Source organism: Moschus berezovskii, chromosome 6, assembly GCF_049115385.1.
Source record: "Moschus berezovskii isolate FMDL1 chromosome 6, NW_MosBer_1.0, whole genome shotgun sequence".
Taxonomy (NCBI): Eukaryota; Metazoa; Chordata; class Mammalia; order Artiodactyla; family Moschidae; genus Moschus; species Moschus berezovskii.
The window spans coordinates 74,475,776-74,499,379 of NC_142465.1; the positions used below are offsets into that span (position 1 = coordinate 74,475,776).

At 43.0% G+C, this 23,604-nt stretch overlaps 1 protein-coding gene across 1 annotated transcript in view; it reads left to right on the forward strand.

The window, feature by feature from the left end:
• Positions 1-23,604, forward strand: part of TCP11L2 (t-complex 11 like 2) — a 40,397-nt gene that overhangs the window by 5,418 nt on the left and 11,375 nt on the right. The window contains exons 2-6 of the mRNA XM_055395224.2: positions 3,257-3,446; positions 6,475-6,610; positions 11,717-11,837; positions 13,305-13,525; positions 15,943-16,079. Coding sequence (XP_055251199.1) covers positions 3,290-3,446; positions 6,475-6,610; positions 11,717-11,837; positions 13,305-13,525; positions 15,943-16,079 — 772 coding nt within the window. The 5' untranslated portion in view covers positions 3,257-3,289. The remainder of the gene's footprint in view (positions 1-3,256; positions 3,447-6,474; positions 6,611-11,716; positions 11,838-13,304; positions 13,526-15,942; positions 16,080-23,604) is intronic.

The window sequence follows — 23,604 nt, forward strand, 5'->3', positions numbered from 1 at the left end:
CACTTCAGTTGTGTCCAACTTTTTGCTACCCTATGAACTGTAGCCCACCAGGCTCCTCTGTTCATGGGATTTTCCAGACAAGAATACTGGAGTGGGTTGCCATTTCCTCCTCTAGGATATCTTCCCAACCCAGGGATTGAACGCTCGGTTCCTGCATCTCCTTCATTGCAGGCAGATTCTTTACCCACTGAGCCAGCTGTGGAACCTGGAAGAAAGCATGCTGCTACTGCTAAGTCGCTTTAGTCGTGTCTGACTCTGTGCGACCCCATAGACGGCCTCCTACCGGGCTCCCCATCCCTGGGATTCTCCAGGCAAGAACACTGGAGTGGGTTGCCGTTTCCTTCTCCAGGAAGAAAGCATAGTTGCATGTTATTGAGCACGTCTGCTATGCAACATTTGATTTCTCAGAACTTCTAGTGATGTGATGCTTCACAGAACTCTGGGTTTATATATCATTTTAGCAGTTCCTCATAAAAGTCACCTGATAGCTGGCCCAACCCCCTCAGAAAAATGAGGTGAAGAGAGCAGATGCATTGTGGGTGAAGTCATGCAGCAAATCAACAGCAGAGTCAGGCCTCACACCCAGGACTTCTACCTCCCAACCTGGAGCTTTTCATTTTTTTTTAAATCTTCGTACTTAGCTGCCTCGTTAAACACAATTAAGAAACCTATGAGTTGTGCTGTTCAGCTGGAGTATAAAAATGAAATGGACAGTTTTAGCTATTAACCTAGTTCATAAATTCCAACGGATGAAAAGCTTTTATTCATTTTTACCTAGAAAAATAGCCAAAGTGAAAAGAAATGATCTCAGAGCATCATGGCACAGTTGTCACAGTTGAATGAGTGAAAGAAATAATAAAGTGGAAGCAGAACTTATGGTATCCTAGTTTAAGAGTATGACAGGACCAGGGAATATTGAGTCCTCAGCCTCATAAGGCAGGTAGAGGTAGTAGGTTCTTTGCTCCAGGCCTTAACCTGTGACAGCAGCAGGTCTGCAAATGTGGAATATCAGTTTGCAAATGTTCTGGTTGCTATTGTACCAGATGGGATTCGGGGATTCCGATTCAGCTGACACCGAATGAATGCTTGTCACACACTTGACACTGATGGTGGACGAGACGCAGTTCCTGCCTTAGTAAGGGGAGTCAGAAGTAGCCAGGGGAGGAAAATAACTGTGAGAGTCTAATTACTATTGGGCAGATACTGGAGACGTGCTGCAGGTGGACAGAGAAGAGTGCCCTTAGCTCTGGCCAGGTGTAGAGGGAGGGTTTCCTGTTTTCCTTTCCTCGAAAACCAGCATTTTCAAGAAATGCCATCCATGAGAAGTAAAACGTTGGCAAAGAGAGAAAGCCAGAGGGAAGGGCAAGCGCTCCATTTGGGACTTGGGGTTTGGTGGAATTAAAGGGTTAGAGTGGACCATTTTCTTCTTCCTCTAGCCCCAGCCACACCCACACCCCCTTCTCTCAGACGGGAGTTAAAGTGCAAGGCTAGTTTGCCTGGGGTAGAGGAAGTGAGCCCACCACTGAGAATGCCAGGGGGCAGACCCTTTGTAGCCTGTGTCCAAGGTGTTTGGTTTTGGGACTCTGGGAGTAGTGTCTCTATGGGGAAGCTTCCTGGCAGCTCCAGCACCACCCCACTCCCTCCCCTTCAGTCTGCAGAGGCAGCCTCTGAGTTGGTGATTTTCTGTTTGCAAAAGTGGAGGGCTGAGCAAGGGTACATTTCTCCAAGTGCCACGACTGTAGAAGTAGCTTGGGTGAGGTCAGGGGCAAGTGCCCTTGACTTCTGACCTTCAGTAAGTCCCTGTTAGGCCCATTCATTTCTCCGTCCTCACCCAGAGGATAAAACAATAGTCCTGTTTCTCTCAGCAAAGGCTCAGTCCCTCCACTTGGTCCCCCGCCTGCCTCTCCTTTCTGGTGCTTCCTCAGCAGTGCCTTGGTGTCCCCTTCCTTGTCCTCCAGCATCTGACACACAGCTTTAGGTAACTGGACTTCAGAGCCATGAGAGGATAGCCTTGCGTATATTGTTCACTGTTACTCTTCCCTGGGCTTGGTGCACAGTAGGCGCTTAATACATTTGAAAGGGACCGGTGAAGGCATTCTGTGGGTAGCTGTGGTTTCATGTACTGACAGTTTTAAAAGCTCAGAGAACCTCATTGCTGGTTCAGGTTTAAAGACACTCAGTGAATTCTTACTGTCATTACCATCCATTCAGGATTTGAGGTGCCTTTCTTCTCAGGCCTGGGTTTCCCCTCAGTATCAGCTAGCACCGCACTCATGTATCAGGGCCAGCTCCTTCACAGGCATGGCTAAGGATCCTGAGTTCTGGCCTGAGCATCCTGCGTACCCCAGGTCTCCTTTCCAGGGAAGGACTGGGCCCACTCCCTTGCCCTTCCCTGGGAAGCAATCTGATGTCGCAGAAACAGCCCTGGATGTGGAGTCCAGGGACTGGCTTTGTGGCACAGCAAGTCTCCCAGAGGCCTCAGCCTGTGAACCAGCATCTCTGTGCCTGCTTGTTCATTGGGTGACTGTGGGTACTTGGTAAATTATCAAGTATAAACCAAAGATCAGGCCTTATGCTTTATAGTGTGGCAGTTTGTGACAAAATGGATGAGGAAAACCTATAGACTTGCCAGCCAGAGATGTTACTTAGTAGCTCCTCTTTCCCCAGGAGGCTCACAGACAACTAAAGAGACTGATTTCAAAAATATTTTATGTAAAACAAAGACAGAGGAATAGTAATAGCTAACATGTGAATGCTGTGCTAAGCACTTTAATAAGACGAAACCTGTTTCATCTTCAAGCAACCCCATGAGGTGTCTTTGAGCCCAGCTTTACCCCGGAGGGAGGAAGTTGAGTGACTTCTCCAAGGTCACCTGGCAAAAGACAGAACCAGCTTCTAACCTGGAGTCCCACACTCTTAACTCTTACCCTCCTACGCTTCAGCAGCCCTCAGAGGAGAGAGCATGTGCTCTGTACATTGTTTTTCGAGGATCTGTTCTTGCTGGGAGCTGCTCCATGTTCACACTGAGTATGTCCCGTGGGAGCTCATACCTGTGGCTCTGGAGTCCCTTTCTGAAGGCAGTCTTGCAGGCCTAGTGACAGGCTGGCCTGGGTGCCACGGGAGGAAGGAGGTCATCTGCTGGGGGCCTTTCCAGTGCTGTGACACAGAGGACATGGCTGTCTATGCTGGAAGAGGCAAAGGCACCACTGGTGGAAGCACAGCGGGAGGTTGACACAGGGTCTCTTTGTCTGTGCAGGTGCTGTCTCTATCCACACTCCTGCGACACAAAATGCCCTTCAATGGTGAGAAGCAGTGTGTGGGCGAGGACCAGCCCAGCGATTCCGACTCTTCCCGGTTTTCGGAAAGCATGGCTTCTCTCAGTGACTACGAGTGCTCCAGGCAGAGCTTCACAAGCGACTCCTCCAGCAAATCCAGCTCTCCTGCCTGTAAGCCGACAGGGAGCAGAGCCTGGGGGTGCTGGGCATGGTTGTAGGCACACATGTTTGTTTTTTCTTTTAATCAATTTTTTAATTTATTTATTTATCTGGCTGAGCCAGGTCTCAATTGCAGCCTGCAGGCCCTATTTTTAGTTGCAGCATGCGAACTCTTAGTTGTGGCATATGGGATCTAGTTCCCTGACCAGGGATCAAACCCGGGCCCCCTGCATTGGGAGCATGGAGTCTTACCCACTGGACCACCAGGGAAGTCCCTAGATGCTTGTTTGAGTGAGAGCAAAGTCCTAACTTCCCCTCCTTTCTAGACATACTGGAATGTCACTGGAAGGGCATCCCAGCTGTCTTGTACACACTTTCAGCAATAAATAGCCACTGGATGAGATGTCTGGATGGCATCACCAGCTCGATGGACATGAGTTTGAGTGAACTCCGGGAGTTGGTGATGGACAGGGAGGCCTGGCGTGCTGTGATTCATGGGGTCGCAAAGAGTCAGACACGACTGAGTGACTGAACTGAACTGAACTGAATATTAAAAAGCAGAGACATTACTTTGCCAACAAAGGTCCATCTAGTCAAAGCTATGGTTTTTCCAGTAGTCATGTATGGATGTGAGAATTGGACCATAAAGGAAGCTGAGCACCAAATAATTCATGATTTTGAACTGTGGTGTTGGAGAAGACTCTTGAGAGTCCCTTGGACTGCAAGGAGATCAAACCAGTCAATCCTAAAGGAAATCAGTCCTGAATATTCATTGGAAGGGCTGATGCTGAAGCTGAAACTCTAATACTTTGGCCGTCTGTTGTGAAGAATGGACTCCTTGGAAAAGACCCTGATGCTGGGCAAGATTGAAGGCAGCAGGAGAAGGGGATGACAGAGGATGAGATGGTTGGATGGCATCACTGACTCAATGGACATGAGTTTGAGTAAGCTCCGGGAGTTGATGATGGACAGGGAAGCCTGGCATGCTTCCCTATGAGGCCATAGGGTCTCAAAAAGTCAGACAGGACCGAGCAACTGAACTAAACTGAAGTTTACAGTCTGTCTGTTTTTATTTTCATCACTGTCTCTGATCTTTGGTTTGACTGTAAATCAGGTCTTCCAACCCCACCTTGTCTTCTCTCTCACTTGGTGGAAAACTACTCCTCAAGATCTTTTTTTGAGTCACATTCAAGGAAGAATTCAAATCGGTCCTTTCTGATTTACGTGGAAGGAAACTTGCCCCAACTCAAGGGTCAGGCAGGAAGTGAAATAATCTAATGGGTTTCCTGCTAATTTCAAAAACCGTTGTGCAAATCACCCCAGAAAAGGGGTGCCCATGAGGAGAATTACTACATTAGGGACGTGAGAGTTAAAAGATGGCCAAGGAGACGTCTTTTTCCTTTTTTGTGTGTGGACGCTAGAGATGTGCAAAGCAGTGTATTTGTCTTTTATTTTTTTTTAGCTTTTTAATTGACATTTTATATAGAAAATATAACCCCTTAAGTTGTCAGTGCAAATGCAGAGAGAAGCAACTAATATTTAATATGATCAAATGCCCCCTTTGGAAAAAGCTTTTTCATCTGTATTTAAGTTAGTACATTCTCATTTTTTTAAAACATGGAAAAGTAGATAGAAAACAAAATATCGCCTATAACGTCACCCAAAGGTGACAGCTGTGACAGCGCTTTGTCGTATTTTCATTCTTCACATAGACACACATGCGCACATGTACTCTTTTTGCTTATTAGTATAACTAAAACATTCACTCATGATAATGTTTTTTTAAACATCTTTATGACTACTTCTTACTTTATCAAGTGAATATACCATCAGTTTACTTAACTTCTGTTTATCATTGGGCATTTAGTTCATTTCCTTTTTTTTTTTTTTGCTTTACAAATAGTGCATTATAAACATTGAGGTGCATAAAGCCTTTCGAGGAATTCCTTTGTACGTAATTAGATTCCTGGACTAAAGTGTACAGACATTTTCATGGAGAATGTTAATGGGGAAGAGAATTGGCAAAAGAATTTATTAGCAGTCACCCAGCTTTCAGTGCTTTTTCTCATTCTTTATACTATATACAGGGTTGACGTCTCCAGCAGGGCACCTGGGCGTCCTGTAAAAGGATTTTACTAATTGTGTACCACCATTCCTTCCATTCCTTCCTCCTCCTCTTCTTCTTCTTCCATCTCCCTCTTATCTACCATCTCCTTGTCTTCTCATTTCTGAAATTATTTTAGATAGCAAAGCATTGGTGGCAGTCAGCATTATTTAAGGCAATGGTTTTTAATGAACAGAAGCTGAGAGTTCCAGGAATGATTTCAAAAAGACATGACTTACTAGAATAATTTTTGAATAATCTTTTTCAAATAACTGAAATAATTATTTACTCCCTATTTCCTACTGAGAAGTAGATGATCAACTTATCAGATTTATTTTAATTATCTACATTTATGGAATTTTTGCCATGTTTCTTACTTAAATTATCTTGTTTAATCACTTCAGGACAGTCCTTTGAGCAGGTTAAGTTATGCTTCAGTGAGGTCAAATGGTAACCACCAATTAGCAAAACTTAGAATTGTGCTATACTGCATATACTTTTAGATATTATAGTTTTAAAAGATCAGTTAGTTCATAGTGAGCCAGCTTAAATTAATGCTATGAATTACAGTATAAAAAGTAGTCATCAATTTCCTGTAGAGTACATGTAATAGATGCAGATAGTAGTATGTGCTGAAAAATGAAGCGATTTAATTTTTAAAACTAACTTGGAATAGCCTATATTAATAAAAAATTTCTAAGAAACATTTGACAGTTTATTATCAATACAGTAACTGAAGCTATCAAAGGAATTTTTAAATTTTTGAAGCCTTAAGTATCAAGCATGGGAATCTACCTGCTTTTGTATACATTCTTCTTACTTGTAAAACCTTGAAAATAATACACTGGAGTAGCTTAAACCTTGTGTGCATCAGAACGTGTCACTAGCTGGCAATTCCTCTTCCACGGCATTAACTGGTTTTTGTTTTCTTTTCAGCAACGAGCCCTCCCAGGGTCGTGACATTTGACGAAGTGATGGCTGCAGCAAGGAACTTGTCAAACATGACTCTTGCTCACGAGATAGCTGTAAATGAGAACTTTCAACTGAAACAGGATGCCCTCCCTGAGAGCAGGTAACCTGGAGGCATCTGTTGTGCATGAACTGTGCTGCAGACTCTCTGTGTGTGTATGTGTGTGTCCTGCAAACACAAATATTCACAGTGATTCCTGGACAGTCTTGTATAATGTCTACTGGGAGTTAACAGTACAGTAAGCCCCTACATATGAACCTTCAAGTTGCAAACTTTCAAAGATACGAATGTGCCCCTGTATGCCAGCTGTTGGACTATGCTACTATACTTTTAAAGGTACAACACTGTAAGATTAAAAATGTTTTATTTTTTGTGTGTGCTTGTTTTTTGTGTATTACTTGTGTGAAAAGTATTATAAAAGTATTACAATATAGTACTCTATAGCCAGTTGTGTGAGTTGGGTCCAACTTTGTTGGTGCAGGCCTGCTAAGTCGCTTCAGTCATGTCTGACTCTTTGCAATCTCATGGACTGTAGCCCACCAGGCTTCTCTGTCCATGGAATTCTCCAGGCAAGAATACTGGAGTGGGTTGCCATGTGAACAAATTGGACTTATGGACATGCTCTCAGAATGGAACTCATTCATATATAGGGGACTTACTATATTTAGTTCTCTAACAAGGTCTTTTATTTGTTTTTAAAACCATTCTTCTAGGGTATATGTCACTCATAGAGTTTTAGAATTCAGTTTATATGTCACTTCCTGAGTGAAGCTTTTCCTGACATTCTTGAGCCCACTAGACTACATGAAATTACCTTCTAAAGACTCCTGTAGCCCCCTCTGCCTCTGTCTTGTTAAGGTGTCTTATAATTTTAGGTTCGATGTCTGTCTTTTCCACTGGACCCAAAGCCCTGTTAATGGAGAAACTATGTCTATATTGTTTGCTCTGTTCTTATTGCCCAGCAGAGTGCCTGACACATAGTATATGGTCAAGAAATACTTTCAGCCTAACTTATTAAAAACTGATATTCAGATTGTAAAAGACGAATGAAGCTGAGCTGCCAGAGTGATGAGTCTATCTAGAATCCTCTGGAGGTAGGAATCATGACAGCATAGGTACCCCTGGGTTAATGTCATGCCCAAGGGATCGCTAGTTAGAGCCATGTCCTTATACCCCACCTCAGTCTTTCCAGTTTTGGTGGTTCACAAAACCCGCCCTGGGACAAAGAGAAGAAAAGGCTTGCAGCCATGACTGCAGGTAAATAAGCTTTAGAGGCAAAATTGACCCATGGATAATCACACTGAATCTGAAAGCTCACAGTGCCATTTATAAATCAGGAGGTATTCTCTCCATCAGTGAAGACAACATATAATATTTGATTCCATTCAGCAAGTTTTTGTTTTAAAGCAGGAAAAGAGTAAATCTAGTAATTTTCCTTTTTAAAAATATGGATCATAGTCCTCTTCCTGGGGATGTTGTTCATAAATAATCATGAATACTTTTTAAGATTACTGGCCAAAGTAGGTGTATCTGTTTGGTTTTCTATGGTGACCGCATTTCACTATGATCCTTTTTACCAGCTCTGCTGCTCTACCCCCAGGTCAGGTCACTATCGTCTCTGACCTGGACTCTTTCTATCCTAGCTGGTTACCCAGTCTTCATCCTTAGCTCTTGGCAGTCCATCCTCCACATACACAGTCAGCCACAGTGATCTTTCTAAAGGGTTCAGTTCAGTTCAGTCGCTCAGTCGTGTCCGACTCTTTGCGACCCCATGAATCACAGCACGCCAGGCCTCCCTGTCCATCACCAACTCCCGGAGTTCACTCAAACTCATGTCCATCGAGTCGGTGATGCCATCCAGCCATCTCATTCTCTGTCGTCCCCTTCTCCTCCCGCCCCCAATCCTTCCCAGCATTAGAGTCCTTTCCAGTGAGTCAGTTCGTCGTATGAGGTGGCCAAAGTATTGGAGTTTCAGCTTTAGCATCAGTCCTTCCAATGAACACCCAGGATTGATCTCCTCTAGAATGGACCGGTTGGATCTCCTTGCAGTCCAAGGGACTCTCAAGAGTCTTCTCCAGCACCACAGTTCTTCAAAGCATCAATTCTTCGGTGATCAGCCTTCTTCACAGTCCAACTCTCACATCCATACATGACCACTGGAAAAACCATAGCCTTGACTAGACGGACCTTTGTTGGCAAAGTAATGTCTCTGCTTTTTAATATGCTATCTAGGTTGTTCATAACTTTCCTTCAATCAGATTAAATCATGATTTTGCTTAAAACCCTTCAGTGGTTCTATCACACTTAGAATAAATATTCCAACTCTGTAGTATGACTAGCACGGCCCTCCTTCACCAACCATGTCTCTTATTCCTTCCCTCCTGCTTGCTTCAGCCACACTGGCTTCCTTGCTGATCCTGCGGCACACCAGCTTAATCCTATCCTGAGGATTTATTCCATCTTCCTTCTTTTTTAATGTTTTTTCCATAGGTCTTTACCAGCTGCTTTCTTTTCCCCATTTGTGTCTCAGCTCTAAGGTCACTCACTGTCTTAGAGAAGCTTTCTTATACCGCCCCATCAAATAGGCACCCTCTTCATCACTGTGGAATGCATTGTCTTCCTCTGCCTTCCTCATGGCTCTGAAATTGTCTTACTCACTGTCAATGTGTTTTTTGTCTTTCTCTCTCTGCCAACATGTAAACTTTTTGAGAGTAGACTCTTTTTGAAACACCCCAGTGCCTGAAACAGGGAGTACCACATATTGAATTTTGAAAAACATTTATTGACTAATAAAAATGAACTTTTAAATTTAAAATGAGTATGTTTTATGAAGTGCAGCAAAAGACAAATTGGGAATATTTGTGCTTTAAATTCATAAGTTGCAAATACAGACTGAATGAGGGGCCTTTAGAATCAGACAGACCTTGGGGTTTGAATCCTGGCTCTGCTGAGACTGTATCTGAGCCTCACATTCTCCACAATACTCACTCTGAATCCGTGCTCCTGGGCATGTAAGTGCCCTGAATGAATGAAATGAAATGAATGGCACATAAATATTTTGATACTGTGGAAGATAGGAATTCCCCTTCTCTTCATTTTCTTCCATGGCTAGAAAATGTGAGCAAGAGAAACAGCACACAGGATTAGGACACATTCAGTTCAGTTTAGTCGCTCAGTCGTGTCCGACTCTTTGCGACCCCATGAATCGCAGCACGCCAGGCCTCCCTGTCCATCACCAACTCCCGAATACCTTTGCTTAAAAGTAAAATAGCATAGCATTAACTGTTGATTTTTCAGATGATTCTCCACAGTGGCCAAGTTGTTACTATTTTTTTTTTTCATCAAAGCATCATCCTTTATTACTTGTGACAAATGAGGAGACAGGCAATTGCTCTCAAAGCACTGTCTCCTTTACTGTTTAAAAAATGGCTGACTCTCATATTTTACCAAGTATTTTCTTGGGGAGAAAGACTTGGTAAAATAAGTCAGATTTATGACACTGGGTAGGAATGCTTATAAATGATTTGATTGATCTCATCACTACCCACCCAAAATTAGAAATCTAAGAAGTTTGGAAAACTGAAACTGACATCCTTCAAGGAGCTATAAAGTTGTTTTAGCTCATTCCTGATTGATCCATTCAAGCCAAGTACCTGAGGCTTGTGAAGTCAAGAGCAAAAATCCATTCCTGTAATGTTTGCCTTTCTAATTGTTCTGTAATTGCTTGAGAGCATTTCAGACATTGGGAATGGCATTTATGTTGAATAAATCCACTCAGGCAACTAGACTAAGTTTTAACATTTAAAGTGGCTGAGTAGATTATAGTATTTGCAGTTACAAAAACAGTTTTAAGTTATGCTTCTCAGAAAGCTAGTTTTTATTTCTAACATTATTGTATATTTTAGCTATTTGAGCTTTAAAGAGAAAATTTAAGTGATATGCTTAACTGTCAAATTATCAATTCATTCACCATGCATTCAGTAAACTTTCAGTAAATACCAAGCACTACGCTAGGTATGGTGGCAGGTACCTAGAAGAAGTGGCCTCTATCTGAGAGAGGTGCATAACCCTGTGAGGGATAGAAACTTGAAGTAATTACAGTTCCAGGAAATATGTGCTTTTCTAAAAGCAGTTTCAAAATGGTATGGGAGTTCAGTAGGGATGTGTATTTTAACATGCACCTATTTGGGGGCATTGATATTGACAGGATAAAGCAAGGTGGCCACCTATTCTATTGTGAAGCTTTCCTAGGAAGGCTCCTATTTCAGCAGTGTGGTCTGGCCAACTTTAAATGGGACATCTAAGCTGGAGCTGGCAGGCATTCAAATGCATGTCTCCTTGGGGCCAATCTGTTCTGTTCCATGCCACGGAACATCCGCTATTAAGGAAAGAACAACTTGGCCACCTCATCCTAAAAACCTAGACCAGGTGTGAAGATTTGTGTAGGAGACTAGCTGTGGGAACTTCCCTGGTGGTCTGGTGGTTGAGATTCTGCTGCCAATGCAGGGGTCACAGGTTTGATCCCTGGTCTGGGCATTAACATCCCACATGTTGTGCAGTGTAGCCAAAATATCTTAAAAAAAAAAAAAGGGTGGATGGGTGAAATAAGGTATCTCCTTAGGACAGAATTTTATTTATTTTTATTTTTGGCTGCACCAGGCGTTGCTTTTACATGGGCTTTCTCTAGTTGCTGGGCATGGGTTTCTCATTGCTGTGGCTTCTCTTGTTGTGGAGCACAAGCTCTAGATGTGGGCTTCAGTAGTTGTGGCACACAAGTTCAGTAGTTGTGGCTCCAGGCTTAGTTGCTCCGTGGTATGTGGAGTCTTCTCAGACCAGGGATCAAACCTGTGTCTGCTGCATTGACAGGCAGATTCTTATCCACTGTGCCACCAGGGAAGTCCTAGGACAGAATTTGATGAACTTGTCAAAAGCTATAGGAAGGAAGCACTTAAAAAATTTAGGGGAGACACTTAAGACAGAATATTAAATGAAATAAGTATATAATATTGTACAGACCACTACTTAAAAAATTGTATTAAGACCATTCATTGAAATATATCAAATATGTTAAAAGCTTAATAATAGAATTATGAGCAGTTTTTATTCTGTTTTTCTGCATTTCCTCAGATTTCTACAATGAGCATATTTCTTTTATAATTAGGAAAAATAGTGCTTATGTAAAAAAAGTGATTCATTTCATTCCCATAGCTTGGCTGGTCAAGTGAGGCACATTGTCCATCAGGCCTTCTGGGATGTCTTGGAATCAGAACTGAATGCAGAACCTCCCGAGTATGAACACGCCATCAAACTGTTTGAAGAAATCAGAGAGGCAAGTTGATGTCATCTGTATTCATTGGTAATCCTCTTCCCCCACCCTGCTCCAGAGGCTGTTTTTCTGTTCTCTAAAGAGGACTGGAGGCTCTTTCTGAAACACTGAGCCAGTTCAATATCTGGAAGAGTTTTTGCCTGCATCTCTTAGAGGAGAATGGAGACAGTGAAAACAGGGCAGTGACAGGAACACAGGTCAGCACTTAGCTGGTAGGCGGTGGCTGTGGTGCTTCAGAGCACAGAGCCCAGGTTAGATAGGTCTGCTTTAGTGGTCTGCTTCTGCTTTCTCCTAAGTTTCAGTCTCCTGAGTGAGTGAAGTGAAAGTCGCTCAGTCGTGTCCGACCTTTTGCGACCCCATGAACTATACAGCCCATGGAATTTTCTAGGCCAGAATACTGGAGTGGGTAGCCTTTCCCTTCTCCAGGGGATCTTCCCAACCCAGGGATTGAACTCAGGTTTCTTGCATTGCAGGCAGAGTCTTTACCATCTGAGACACAAGGGAATCCAAAGTCTCCTGAGTAGTTGCAAGAATTAAATCAGATGACAGTTATGGCTAACGTTTCACAAGACACTTGCTCTGTGCTAAGCACTAGAGTCTTCATTTATTCCTTACCATAATGCTGTGAGGTAGTTATGCCTGTTACTATTTTATGTAAAGAAACTGAGCTCCCTGACTCATCCTAGGTCACACAGCTTTGAGGGGCAGAAGGTATTTGAACTGAGGCACTCCTGCTCAGAGTTCATGCTCCTAACCACATGCTGTGTGTATGAGTACAGTGTCTGCTGTGTCGTGAATAGGTTGCTCACATAATATATAATGCGCGTGCATGCATGCTAAGGTGCTTTAGTTGTGTCCGATTCTTTACAACCTTATGGACTGTAGCCCACCAGGCTCCTCTGTCCATGAGATTATCCAGGCAAGAATACAGAAGTGGGTTGCCATGCCTCCCTCTAGGGATCTTTCCAACCCAGGGATCGAATCCCTGTCTCTTATGTCTCCTGCATTGGCAGGCAGGTTCTTTACCACTAGTGCCATCTGGGAAGCCCATAATATATATTTCACATGTAAATATACTGTGTTATACTAATGGGACCCATGGGGGTGTTACTATTTGCCCTTCTTTAAAAGGTTGTTTTGGATCCCTGATCTGCAACTTGTGTTTCTTTGCAGGATTTCTCTGTAAACTTTTCAAATTTCTTTCAATACTATTGCTTCCTTATTTTCATTATGATGGTGTTAGTAACTTCCCACAGGAGGGAAGGGAAGGCTTTCATTCAGAAGATAGATCATTCTTTTTAGGACAGGACCCTGTCATGCTTCTCTGATCCACCACCGAGTCAGGGCAAACTTCCATGATATCCAGGGCATTCAAATACTGGGGGCAGGGAGCTTGGTCATCTAGACACTGAAATTTTTAAAATGACAGCTTTTCTTCATGTAATGATGCTGTTCATTCTCCCTGTGCAGATTCTCCTCTCTTTCCTGACTCCTGGTGGCAACAGGCTTCGCAGCCAGATTTGTGAAGTTTTAGACACAGAACTCATTAGGCAGCAGGCTGAGCACAGTGCTGTCGACATCCAAGGCCTGGCCAACTATGTCATCAGTACCATGGGAAAGCTGTGCGCCCCTGTGCGAGATGATGACATCCGAGAGTTGAAGGCTACCAGCAACATCGTGGAGGTGCTGAGGTTAGTGCTGGCTGCTTGCATTTTCTTAAACTACCTTTGAGTGCATTCAGAAGGGAAATGTGGGACTTGAGGGGCACAGAGTAGTAACTGGTCTCCCAAAGGAACCCTTAACCCTAGGGAAAAAACTGACTAAGCAAGGGGTCAATCATTTATTGTGTACATGAAACTTTCACATAGAATGAGCAAACAAGGGTGTTAGTTGGCAGTGCTGGGCCCTAGAGATGCAGTGATGAAAGGGGCAGATATGACCTCTGACCCCAGGGAATTTACAATTTAATGGGGAAACAACCCTGAACAAGGAATTACAGTTGTGATAAAGCACTGTGGGAGGGGAAGTAGAGAGGATTAATAGGGCCCCCAGCAGAGGCACCTAATCTCAAGGATACAGGAAGCCTTGATTAGGCAGGGTATTGGTAGCTGCTTTGACATGTAAACCTTGACTTCTTAGTGATTTAACCACTGAAAGTTTCTCACTCACGCCACAGTCTGAGTCAGGGATTCCTGGTTAGGCAGCCTTCCAAGCGCCATTCAGGGACCCAGTCTCCTGTCCTTGGCTCCACCCAGGTCTTTGGAGTCCTTTACATTCAGCTGGTGCATGGGGAAGAGATCATGAGGAAGGCATGCTGCTACTGTTTAGTCGCTCAGTGGTGTCTGACTCTTCTGCAACCCCGTGAACTGTAGCCCACCAGACTCTTCTGTCCGTGGGATTTTCCAGGCAAGATTACTGGAGTGGGTAGCCATTCCCTTCTCTAGGTGATCTTCCCAACCCAAGGATTGAACCCAAATCTCTTGCATTGGCAGGCAGATTTTTTTTTTTTTTTTTTTTACCACTGAGCCACCCAGGAAGCCCTGAGGAAGGCATATTAAATGTTTAACCACCTCAGCCCAGAAGTGACATATTCCACTGACTATGCCTAGTCCTGTGGTCCCACGTAGATTGAAGTGGGTTTAGGCAATGTGGTTGTTATGTGGAATCACATTTCCCAGCCACACATCCACACTGCAGAAAGGGAAATGGACCTTTGGTGGTTGTCTAGCTAACTGCTGCAGCTTCCCTAAGGAAGTGATGTATACAGTAAGATCATAAAGACTCTAGTTTGGCTATGTAGACAACAACTTCTTAGTGATTCCAGAGGAAAGAGGAGTCTACAGTATTTTTTGCCATTGAGGCAAATTCTTCTCCTTTTTTTTTTTTTTTGTTGTTGTATGAATACAGCCACATAGAGAATTAAATTTCATGTAATAGTATTGGAAAAGGAAGGGGAGGAAACTGGTTTGCATATAGCAAGTTCATTATTTTCTGACTTTGGGAAAGTTGACAATTTCACAAGTCACACTTTCTTCATCTGTAAAATGGGTTGTAAATATCCTTCAGAGTTGTGCTTAGCTCTGGCAGGTTGAGATTCTTAAGCTCTGGAATCCTTGCTGAATGATCTTATTACCCATGTGTGCTAATCAAAACTGTGGCGTTCATCTTGCTCATATATTGAGCACCTAGTGGTTGGTACTGTCCCTGCATTTCTAATATGCTATCTCATTGACTCTTCACAACACGTCTCCAACGTTGATCTTGTCCCTTTCTTTCACAGGTGAGGAAACTAAGGCTCAGAGAGATTGAGTAACTTGTTCCTGGCCACAGAGCTGGTCAGTTGTAAAGCTGTAATTGAATACAGGGCTGCCCAACTCTGAAATGCAGTGTTTTCCCTGGTGCTTCAGAGAAGACAATGGCACCCCACTCCAGTACTCTTGCCTGGAAAATCCCATGGACGGAGGAGCCTAGTAGGCTGCAGTCCATGGGTTCGCTAAGAGTTGGACACGACTGAGCGACTTCACTTTCACTTTTTACTTTCATGCATTGGAGAAGGAAATGGCAACCCACTCCAATGTTCTTGCCTGGAGAATCCCAGGGATGGGGGAGCCTGGTGGGCTGCTGTCTGTGGGGTCGCACAGAGTCAGACATGACTGAAGCGGCTTAGCAGCAGCAGCCCCAGTGCTTCACTGCCCTGTCCTTTTTTCTTTTTTTCTCGTTTCCTTAGGAATAGAAACAGGGTGTACTATATTCAGACTCCTTAAAATTTCAGGGACTTCCAAAAGAAAACTCCTTCTTGAATCTTTTTTTGTCTCATTGTTAAGACTCATTGTTTATACTTATTAGTGTCTGTCAGTCTATGGCTGAATGTAATGAATCAGTTGGAAGTATATTTGCTAAAGCAAATACTCTTGAGATCTCTGGAAGAATGCATTTGGAATGCATGTGTAATGCCTTTTATGAAAAGTGTCCTTGTCAAAGTGATTGGAATTTCAAAACCATTTCGGAGATGTTTATCTTTTCCAGCCTGTAAAATAAATAATAGTTAATGAATTTCAGATGATTTTCTTGATCACCTGTCTAACTATTTTAACTCTGAAATTTTTAGACAAATATTTCATGTCCTGGACCTCATGAAAATGGACATGGTGAATTTTACAATTCGGAGTCTCAGACCACATCTTCAGCGCCAGTTGGTAGATTATGAGAGAACCAAGTTCCAAGAAATTTTAGAAGAAACTCCAAGTAAGTAAAATATGTGTGATATATATTGAAAAGGGGTGAAATATGGCATTTTGGTTTTTGATATCTTAAATAGTATTACTAAAGACTTTTGGCATTTCTGTTCAACATTTTTTTGACTTCTAAAATTAATATCACAAACTTAGAGCTGTTAACTCTGACCCAAGCTCTGCTCTTTATGCATTAAAAAAAAAAAGAAAGAGACATTTATTAACCATCTGCTGTGTCCCAGATACATCTTGTGTGCTGTAGATATGACAGTGAACAAAAAATAAAGTTGCAGCTCCCAAGGAGATGGCCGAGTAGGCATGACAAAAACAAGCATATATGGCCGGATGTGTTATTTAGTGCTATGAATAAAAGTAGGATAAAGAAATAGTAATGGGGCAGGAGTGAGGGTAAGAGGTGATTTTTTTTAGGTGAGGTGGACTGAGAGGCCTCTCAGAGAAGTAACATTTGAACAGAGTTTGCAAAGGAATGAGGAAGGGCCATGTGAAGATGTGCGGGAAGAACATTCCAGCCAGAGACAGCTGCAAGTACAAAGGCCTTGCAGTAGAAACTTGCTTGTGTTTTGCACAAACACAGGGCAGACAGTGTGGTGGAACAGAATAGGCAGGAAAGAGTGGTTACAGTTGAGGCCAAGAAGTAGACTGAGGCAGGTCCTGTAGAGCCTTGTTAGGAAATAAGAAGAATTTGAATTTCAATCCAAATGTGATGGGGAGTGATTGGAGAGCCTGAACAGGGAAGCAGCATCTGCTTTTTATTTTTAAAACATACTCCGGCTCCTGGGTAGAGAATAAATCATATGGGAGCAAGAAGGGAAACAGGGACACCAATTAGGTGGTATCATGGATGGCGGATGGTCCAAATGGTGGTGGCAGAAAGTAGTGAGAAGAGATCAGGTTCTGGGTGTATTTTGAAAATGGAGTAACAAGATTTGCTGCAAGCTGGACGAGGGAAAAATGAGAGTTGGAGATGACTCTAAGCAACTCGATGAATAGTGATGCCTATTAGTGAGATGGGAGAGACCCAGGAAAGGAGGGTGGGGGACGGGATGAAGTCAGAGTTCAGTTTTGGACCTGTGAACTCAGACCTTGTTTGACATCAGTATGAAGATGCCAGGAGGGATTTAGGAATGAGACGGGTTTGGAGGAATGGTCAGCATGGAGTGTTCATCTAGAGCCACAGAACTGGATAGTAGCTGACACATGTAGAATGCTTCAGTTCAGTTCAGTCGCTCAGTCATGTCCAACTCTTTGCGACCCCTTGAATCACAGCACGCCAGGCCTCCCTGTCCATCACCAACTCCCGGAGTTCACTCAAACTCATGTCCATCAAGTCGGTGATGCCATCCAGCCATCTCATTCTCTGTCGTCCCCGTCTCCTCCCACCCCCAATCCCTCCCAGCATCAGACTCTTTTCCAGTGAGTCAACTCGTCACATGAGGTGGCCAAAGTATTGGAGTTTCAGCTTTAGCATCAGTCCTTCCAATGAACACCCAGGATTGATCTCCTCCAGAATGGACTGGTTGGATCTCCTTGCAGTATAAGGGACTCTCAAGAGTCTTCTCCAGCACCACAGTTCAAAAGCATCAATTCTTCGGCCATCAGCTTTCTTCACAGTCCAACTCTCACATCCATACATGACCATGGGAAAAACCATAGCCTTGACGAGACAGACCCTGGTAGGCAAAGTAATGTCTCTGCTTTTTAATATACTATCTAGGTTGGTCATAACTTTCCTTCCAAGGAGTAAGCGTCTTTTAATTTCATGGCTGCAATCAGCATCTGCAGTGATTTTGGAGCCCCAAAAAATAAAGTCTGACACTGTTTCCCCATCTATTTGCCATGAAGTGATGGGACCAGATGCCACGATCTTAGTTTTCTGATTGTTGAGCTTCAAGCCAACTTTTTCACTCTCCTCTTTCACTTTCATCAAGAGGCATTTTAGTTCCTCTTCACTTTCTGCCATAAGGGTGGTGTCATCTGCATATCTGAGGTTATTGATATTTCTCCCGGCAATCTTGATTCCACTTTGTGCTTCCTCCAGCCCAGCGTTCCTCATGGTGTACTCTGCATATAAGTTAAATAAGCAAGGTGACAATATACAACCGTGACATACTCCTTTTCCTATTTGGAACCAGTCCGTTATTCCATGTCCACTTCTTTTTTTTTTTTTTTTTACAGTTAAAAGTATTTTTATTAAAAAAGCACAAATGCAAAGAAATGAACAGAGGAAAAATTATGCGTCGAACCTGGACTGGTCACTTATGATAATATACATGCTACAATTCCATTCTCCCCAATCATTCCACCTTCACCCTCTCCCACAGAGTCCCAACCATGTCCACTTCTAACCGTTGCTTCCTGACCTGCATACAGGTTTCTCAAGAGGCAGGTCAGGTGGTCTGGTATTCCCATCTCTTTCAGAATTTTCCACAGTTTATTGTGATCCACACAGTCAAAGGCTTTGGCATAGTCAATGAAGCAGAAATAGATGTTTTTCTGGAACTCTCTTGCTTTTTCCATGATCCAGCGGATGTTGGCAATTTGATCTCTGCTTCCTTAAACACTTTATCTGTTTTAACTGATTTAATCTTTATAAAAACTTTAGGAAACTACTCTCTATGTCTCAGTCATAGAGAGACATAGAGAGGCTCAGTCACTTGCCACCATAATACAACTTGAGAGTTGTAGAGCTGGGACTCACCCCAGAAGTCTGACTCCACACTCCAGTCCACTCCGTGCTCTTATCCCAGGGTTATCCTGGGCGAAATTACCTAGACAGTGAGTGTAGATACTGAGTGGGCCTGACCTGGGACTCTTGCATATCTAGAGCTTAAGAAGAGAAGAAGGATCCAACAACAGAGACTGTGTAAGGGTAGCCAGAGAGGGGAAGAAAGACAGGAGAGGGTGGTGTCCTGCAAAACAAGTGAAGAAAGTGTTCAGTGATTAGCTGTAACAAGTGCTAAGTGGTCAAGAAAGATGAAGACCAAGGCTTGATCGTGGTATGAGACTGTATGAGGCTCCTTGGTAACTGTGATGGGAGCAGTTTCAGTGGTGACCAGAAGTGGAGAGAGGAGGAAGTATGACCTCATTGAATCCTCACAATTTCTCAGTGGGGGAGGTAATGTTATTCCCTTCATTCCACAGGTGAGGAAACCGAGATGCCAAATGTTGGGCAGCTGGCAAGAGGCTAGCTCACTGTTTCCCTTATTAGCAAACCCTTGACAGCAGCCTCTGGGCTTCACTTGCAACCATAGTCTAAGTCTGGGTTAGGTGATCCCCCCATGCCACCTTCCCCCTCGTGGACTGCGTTCTTCTGTCAAGATAGTCAATATGATAGCCTTGTGTATACAGAGCCAATCACATGCCTCCTTTAAAGGGACTCCAGCAGGCTGGAGCCTGTCCAGGGAAGAGGGCAGGGGCTTTGGAGGGTGACATGAGGAACAGTCAGTGAAGCTGGGCCCATAGTGCCTGGTACCAGGTAGACTCAGGTGGGCCATGAGCACTGCCTGCCATGTGGTTAGTGATTCAGGGCTTTGGTTAAGTTCTGAAGGGCAGACTAGGACCCATGGGAGGGAAGAAGCCAACAGCCAGTTTAGACCTTCCTAGCCGCTGGAGCTGCTATTTTAACTTCAGAATGGACTTCCTGTCACTCATAGTAGCCCATGCTAGCTAACATTTTGTCTGCACACTTACTGTGTGCCAAGACCTTATTATGTGCCAAACACCTTACATTTATTAGCTTATTCAAGCTTCACAAATCACTTGTGAGACTGTTATCACCCACTGTTTATAAAGGAAGAAATTGAGGTTAAAGTAAGAGCCTGCTAGTGGGTGGAAGAACCTGGATAAGTCAGGTGTGTCTCTGCCCCAAAGCATACACATTCAACTACTATGCAAAACTGACTCTCTCCAAGCAGTATACCAGCTGTCTTGTGGGTATTTGCAGAGAAAGTTCTAGCATTGAGTGGCAGATATGACTAGTTGACGTCTAAGGATCCTTCTGCAACAAAAATTCTCTTGACTTTAGGGTTACATTGTTTGGGTTGCAAAGGCAGAGAGGGATTATGGGAAATAGAACCCTGCATCAACCCTGGATCTGAAACCTGAACTATTAATATGATAACCATGTTCTTAGCAGCATTTTCCTGAGACTCACTGGTTGGTTTCATTTGTGTCCCTGTGTGTTCATATACATGTGTACAAATGTCTCCGTGTCTTGAGTCAAGATGGGCCTGTAATCTTGAACAAATCCCTTAATGTAGGCTTGAACTACAGTTTTGTTCATCTCAAATTATTGGTTTCTCTCCTTGAAATCCAGACTTACTCACTTCTATTTCACTCGTACCTTTCACATTGACTTGGATATTTCCAGAGATTTAAGAATAGAATGAATCCAGCTGTGCAAATAGGTCATTATTGCCCAGCTCTAAATATGTTCCCAGAGAAATCAAGAGTCCAGGAAGCAGAGTGTATGTCAGCTGTTAATTATATCCTCAAGTCATGCTGCCAAAAATCGGTCACTGTGCCCTGCTATCAAAATAAGAGTCTTACAGTACTGCACAGAAGTATAAAAGTGTTGGATTTTTATGTGTACATGATTTTTATAAGATAATTATTTGGAAAATCAATATTTAGAAGTACTCTGGGTTTCCTAGTTGACTCCCCCAAAGATTGTATTTTGCCAACAGAGAGATTTTATGTCATCTCCCTATTTAAAATACACCCAAGAAAGCCTTACGCAGTGATTGGGTATGTGTCTTAAATGTCAACAAAATAACCACATTAGATCCAAGGACTAAATTATCTGTGGAAAGAATGGCACATAACCCCCAGGCCACAAGTAATTTCTCAGATACTCAGAAAAGGTTTTATTTATTTAGATCATCTCTTATATCTGATAAAATGTTCTCAGGAACTTCATTTCATGTGATTCAGAAATCCTCACGGGACATAAATATTTTTCAAAAAATAAATGAAATTGCATTACGATTGTCTTTGCCTGGCACCCAAGGCATTCAGGAAATATTTATGGAACATTTTAGAGATAAGCAAGCTGATGCTCAGTAGCAACCTGCCCAAAGACAGAGCTGCGCAGGTGAGAAATAGCAAAGCTGGGATTGGAAACCAGGTCTCTCCTGGCCAAGCCAGTAGTAAACCAAGCTTCTGTCTTCATTCCTCTCTCTGGATTTTTCAATTTTATGTTGTATCAGCTGAGTTATATCAGAGGCAAAAGAAACTCACTGGCTGATTTAGCAGAAAAGGAAGTGAATGGAAGGAGAGGGCAGTTCACAGAAAAGCTAAAATTTCCTGAGTCTGTGCAAGGCCAGAAATCAGGAGGGCATCAGGAATCTGGAGAGGAAAAAACAAGCTGTGTCCTCAGATGGTTAATGTGCACTTCAACACGGACCATCCTTGAACGCTGTCATCATCATTCAGAGTCCCAGGAAAGAGTCTGATGGATGTATGACTCAGCCAGGCCAACTCCTGGGTAGGGAGGTTGCCTGGTCCTGGTCATGGGGCCTCTAATTAACATCTGCAAAAGCATGGAGTGAAGGAAATGATTTCTCAAAATCAGTACCAACAAAAGGGAAGGTGAGGTGTAGCCAGGCATAAAAGAGTGGACGTCACGGATAAGCAGACTACATTCTTCTAACTGAAAACTGGGATATTTGGTGTGGATATTTTCCAGAATATTGAAAACAGGGGCCAGGCTAGCTCTCGGTCTTTGCAATTCTGAACAGGCACCATTCAATAAACCAGGAGAATGGCGCAGAATACATGAATAGGAGTCCCTGGCATTGTCCAAACCTTTAGATAGCCCCTATTTTCAATATTCTGGAATTTCAAAAGAGTTGGACATGACTGAGCATCTGAACACATGCTCACACACACAGAACTGGCCTAATAAGTACAGTAGGAAGTGTTCCCTCCTCTTGCTTTCTGAAAGTTTGCAAAAAACACCTTATATCTTTTAGTTTGATTTGCATGCTCTGTGTATATCAGTAAAAAGGAAAGATATCTTCAGGTGTCAGGGACCAAATCAATTTGCCAATCTGAAGGAGACTATTTGAGTCAGTCCTTAAGCCCATGGTTAACTCCAGAGATAGTGAATTAAAAAGGAAACCTGCCAGGTCTCATACCAGATATAGAGAGCAGAAGCTTTTTGAGAACCTACTAAGTGACAAGTACCACTGGGAAAATGTTTGATTAGTTTCCAAAGCAAGGTACAGTATCTAGTGTATAGTTGGTGCTCAGTTGCTTTTGAAGAAATTAATGGAGAGGCTTTTTTTTTCCACATGAAATACCAAGTACCAGTGCCTCCTAGGGTTGACCATGCTCTTGGAGCCACTCAGAGCAGTTGATATTCTTGCTTATGGGATTGAAATCTCAGCAGCATGCGTGTGTGCTTAGTTGTGTCCAACTCTTTGGGACCAGTGAACTGGGGCCCGCAAGGGTTCTATGTCCATGGGATTAGGCCAACAAGAATACTAGAGTGGGTTGCTATTTCTTCCTCCAGGGGATCTTCTTGACTCAGAGATCAAACCCATGTCTCCTGCTGCTCCTGCATTGCCAGGTGGATTTTCTTTACCACTGAGCCACTTGGGAAGCCCCTGAAATCTTAGCAGATCCCTTAAAGAAAATCCTTGTTTCCCTCTAACCTCGCTCTTTCTGCTTTACCAATTGTACTCAGGCCTGGTTACATATAAGGATCACCTGGAGAGTTTAAACACAGATGCCTGAGCCCATCTCAGGCTGATTAAATCAAAATCTCCAAGAGCCAACACCCAAAATCTTTTTTTTTTTTTAAGTTTCCAAGGTGATTCTACCATCAGCCAGGATTGAGAACCTCTGTGCTACACTGTTGCTTTTGTTTGAGATAACTAAATAGGCTTTTAAATGTGTCAGTTGTAAATGATTACACTCGTAGTATATAAATGCTTATTACCACCACATTGTAATTATACCTGTGATGGTTTCCACTCTTTCTCTCTGTTGGATCTCTTTTAAAGACTGCAAGTTTTTTACTTCTTTATAAACAAAACTGGGAAAACCAAGAACAACCTTTGCCAACTGAAGAGAAGTAAAGTGGTGAAATTCTGGGGGTGGTATTGCTTTAGTATAGCAAATGGAGCTGCTCATAAATTACCCCTGTTTAAGGGCTGGGTCTGATGAAGAATTTCAGGGTGACTATTCTTTATTTCATTCTCTGGGTTTTTTTTTTTTTTTTAATTTGCACCTGTGTTCAGTCTGCATTTTTTAAGCAATTGACACCTTATAAATTTTACCAAATGCATACTTTTAATAAGAAATGTGGTCTAAAGAGCAATTTATTTCTAGGGGTAAACCTTAGAACTGGGTCTGAAGTGAAAAAAAGTGTTCATACCAGCATGTTTGGAAAGGCATAGCTCTGATCAGACGCTCCAAGGGGTCTGGAACCCAAAATTTTTAATCACCACTGCTTTTAATCTCGATAACTTCTCTGCACAAGACTCAAGGTCATGTGTGAGCTGTCCTGTCTG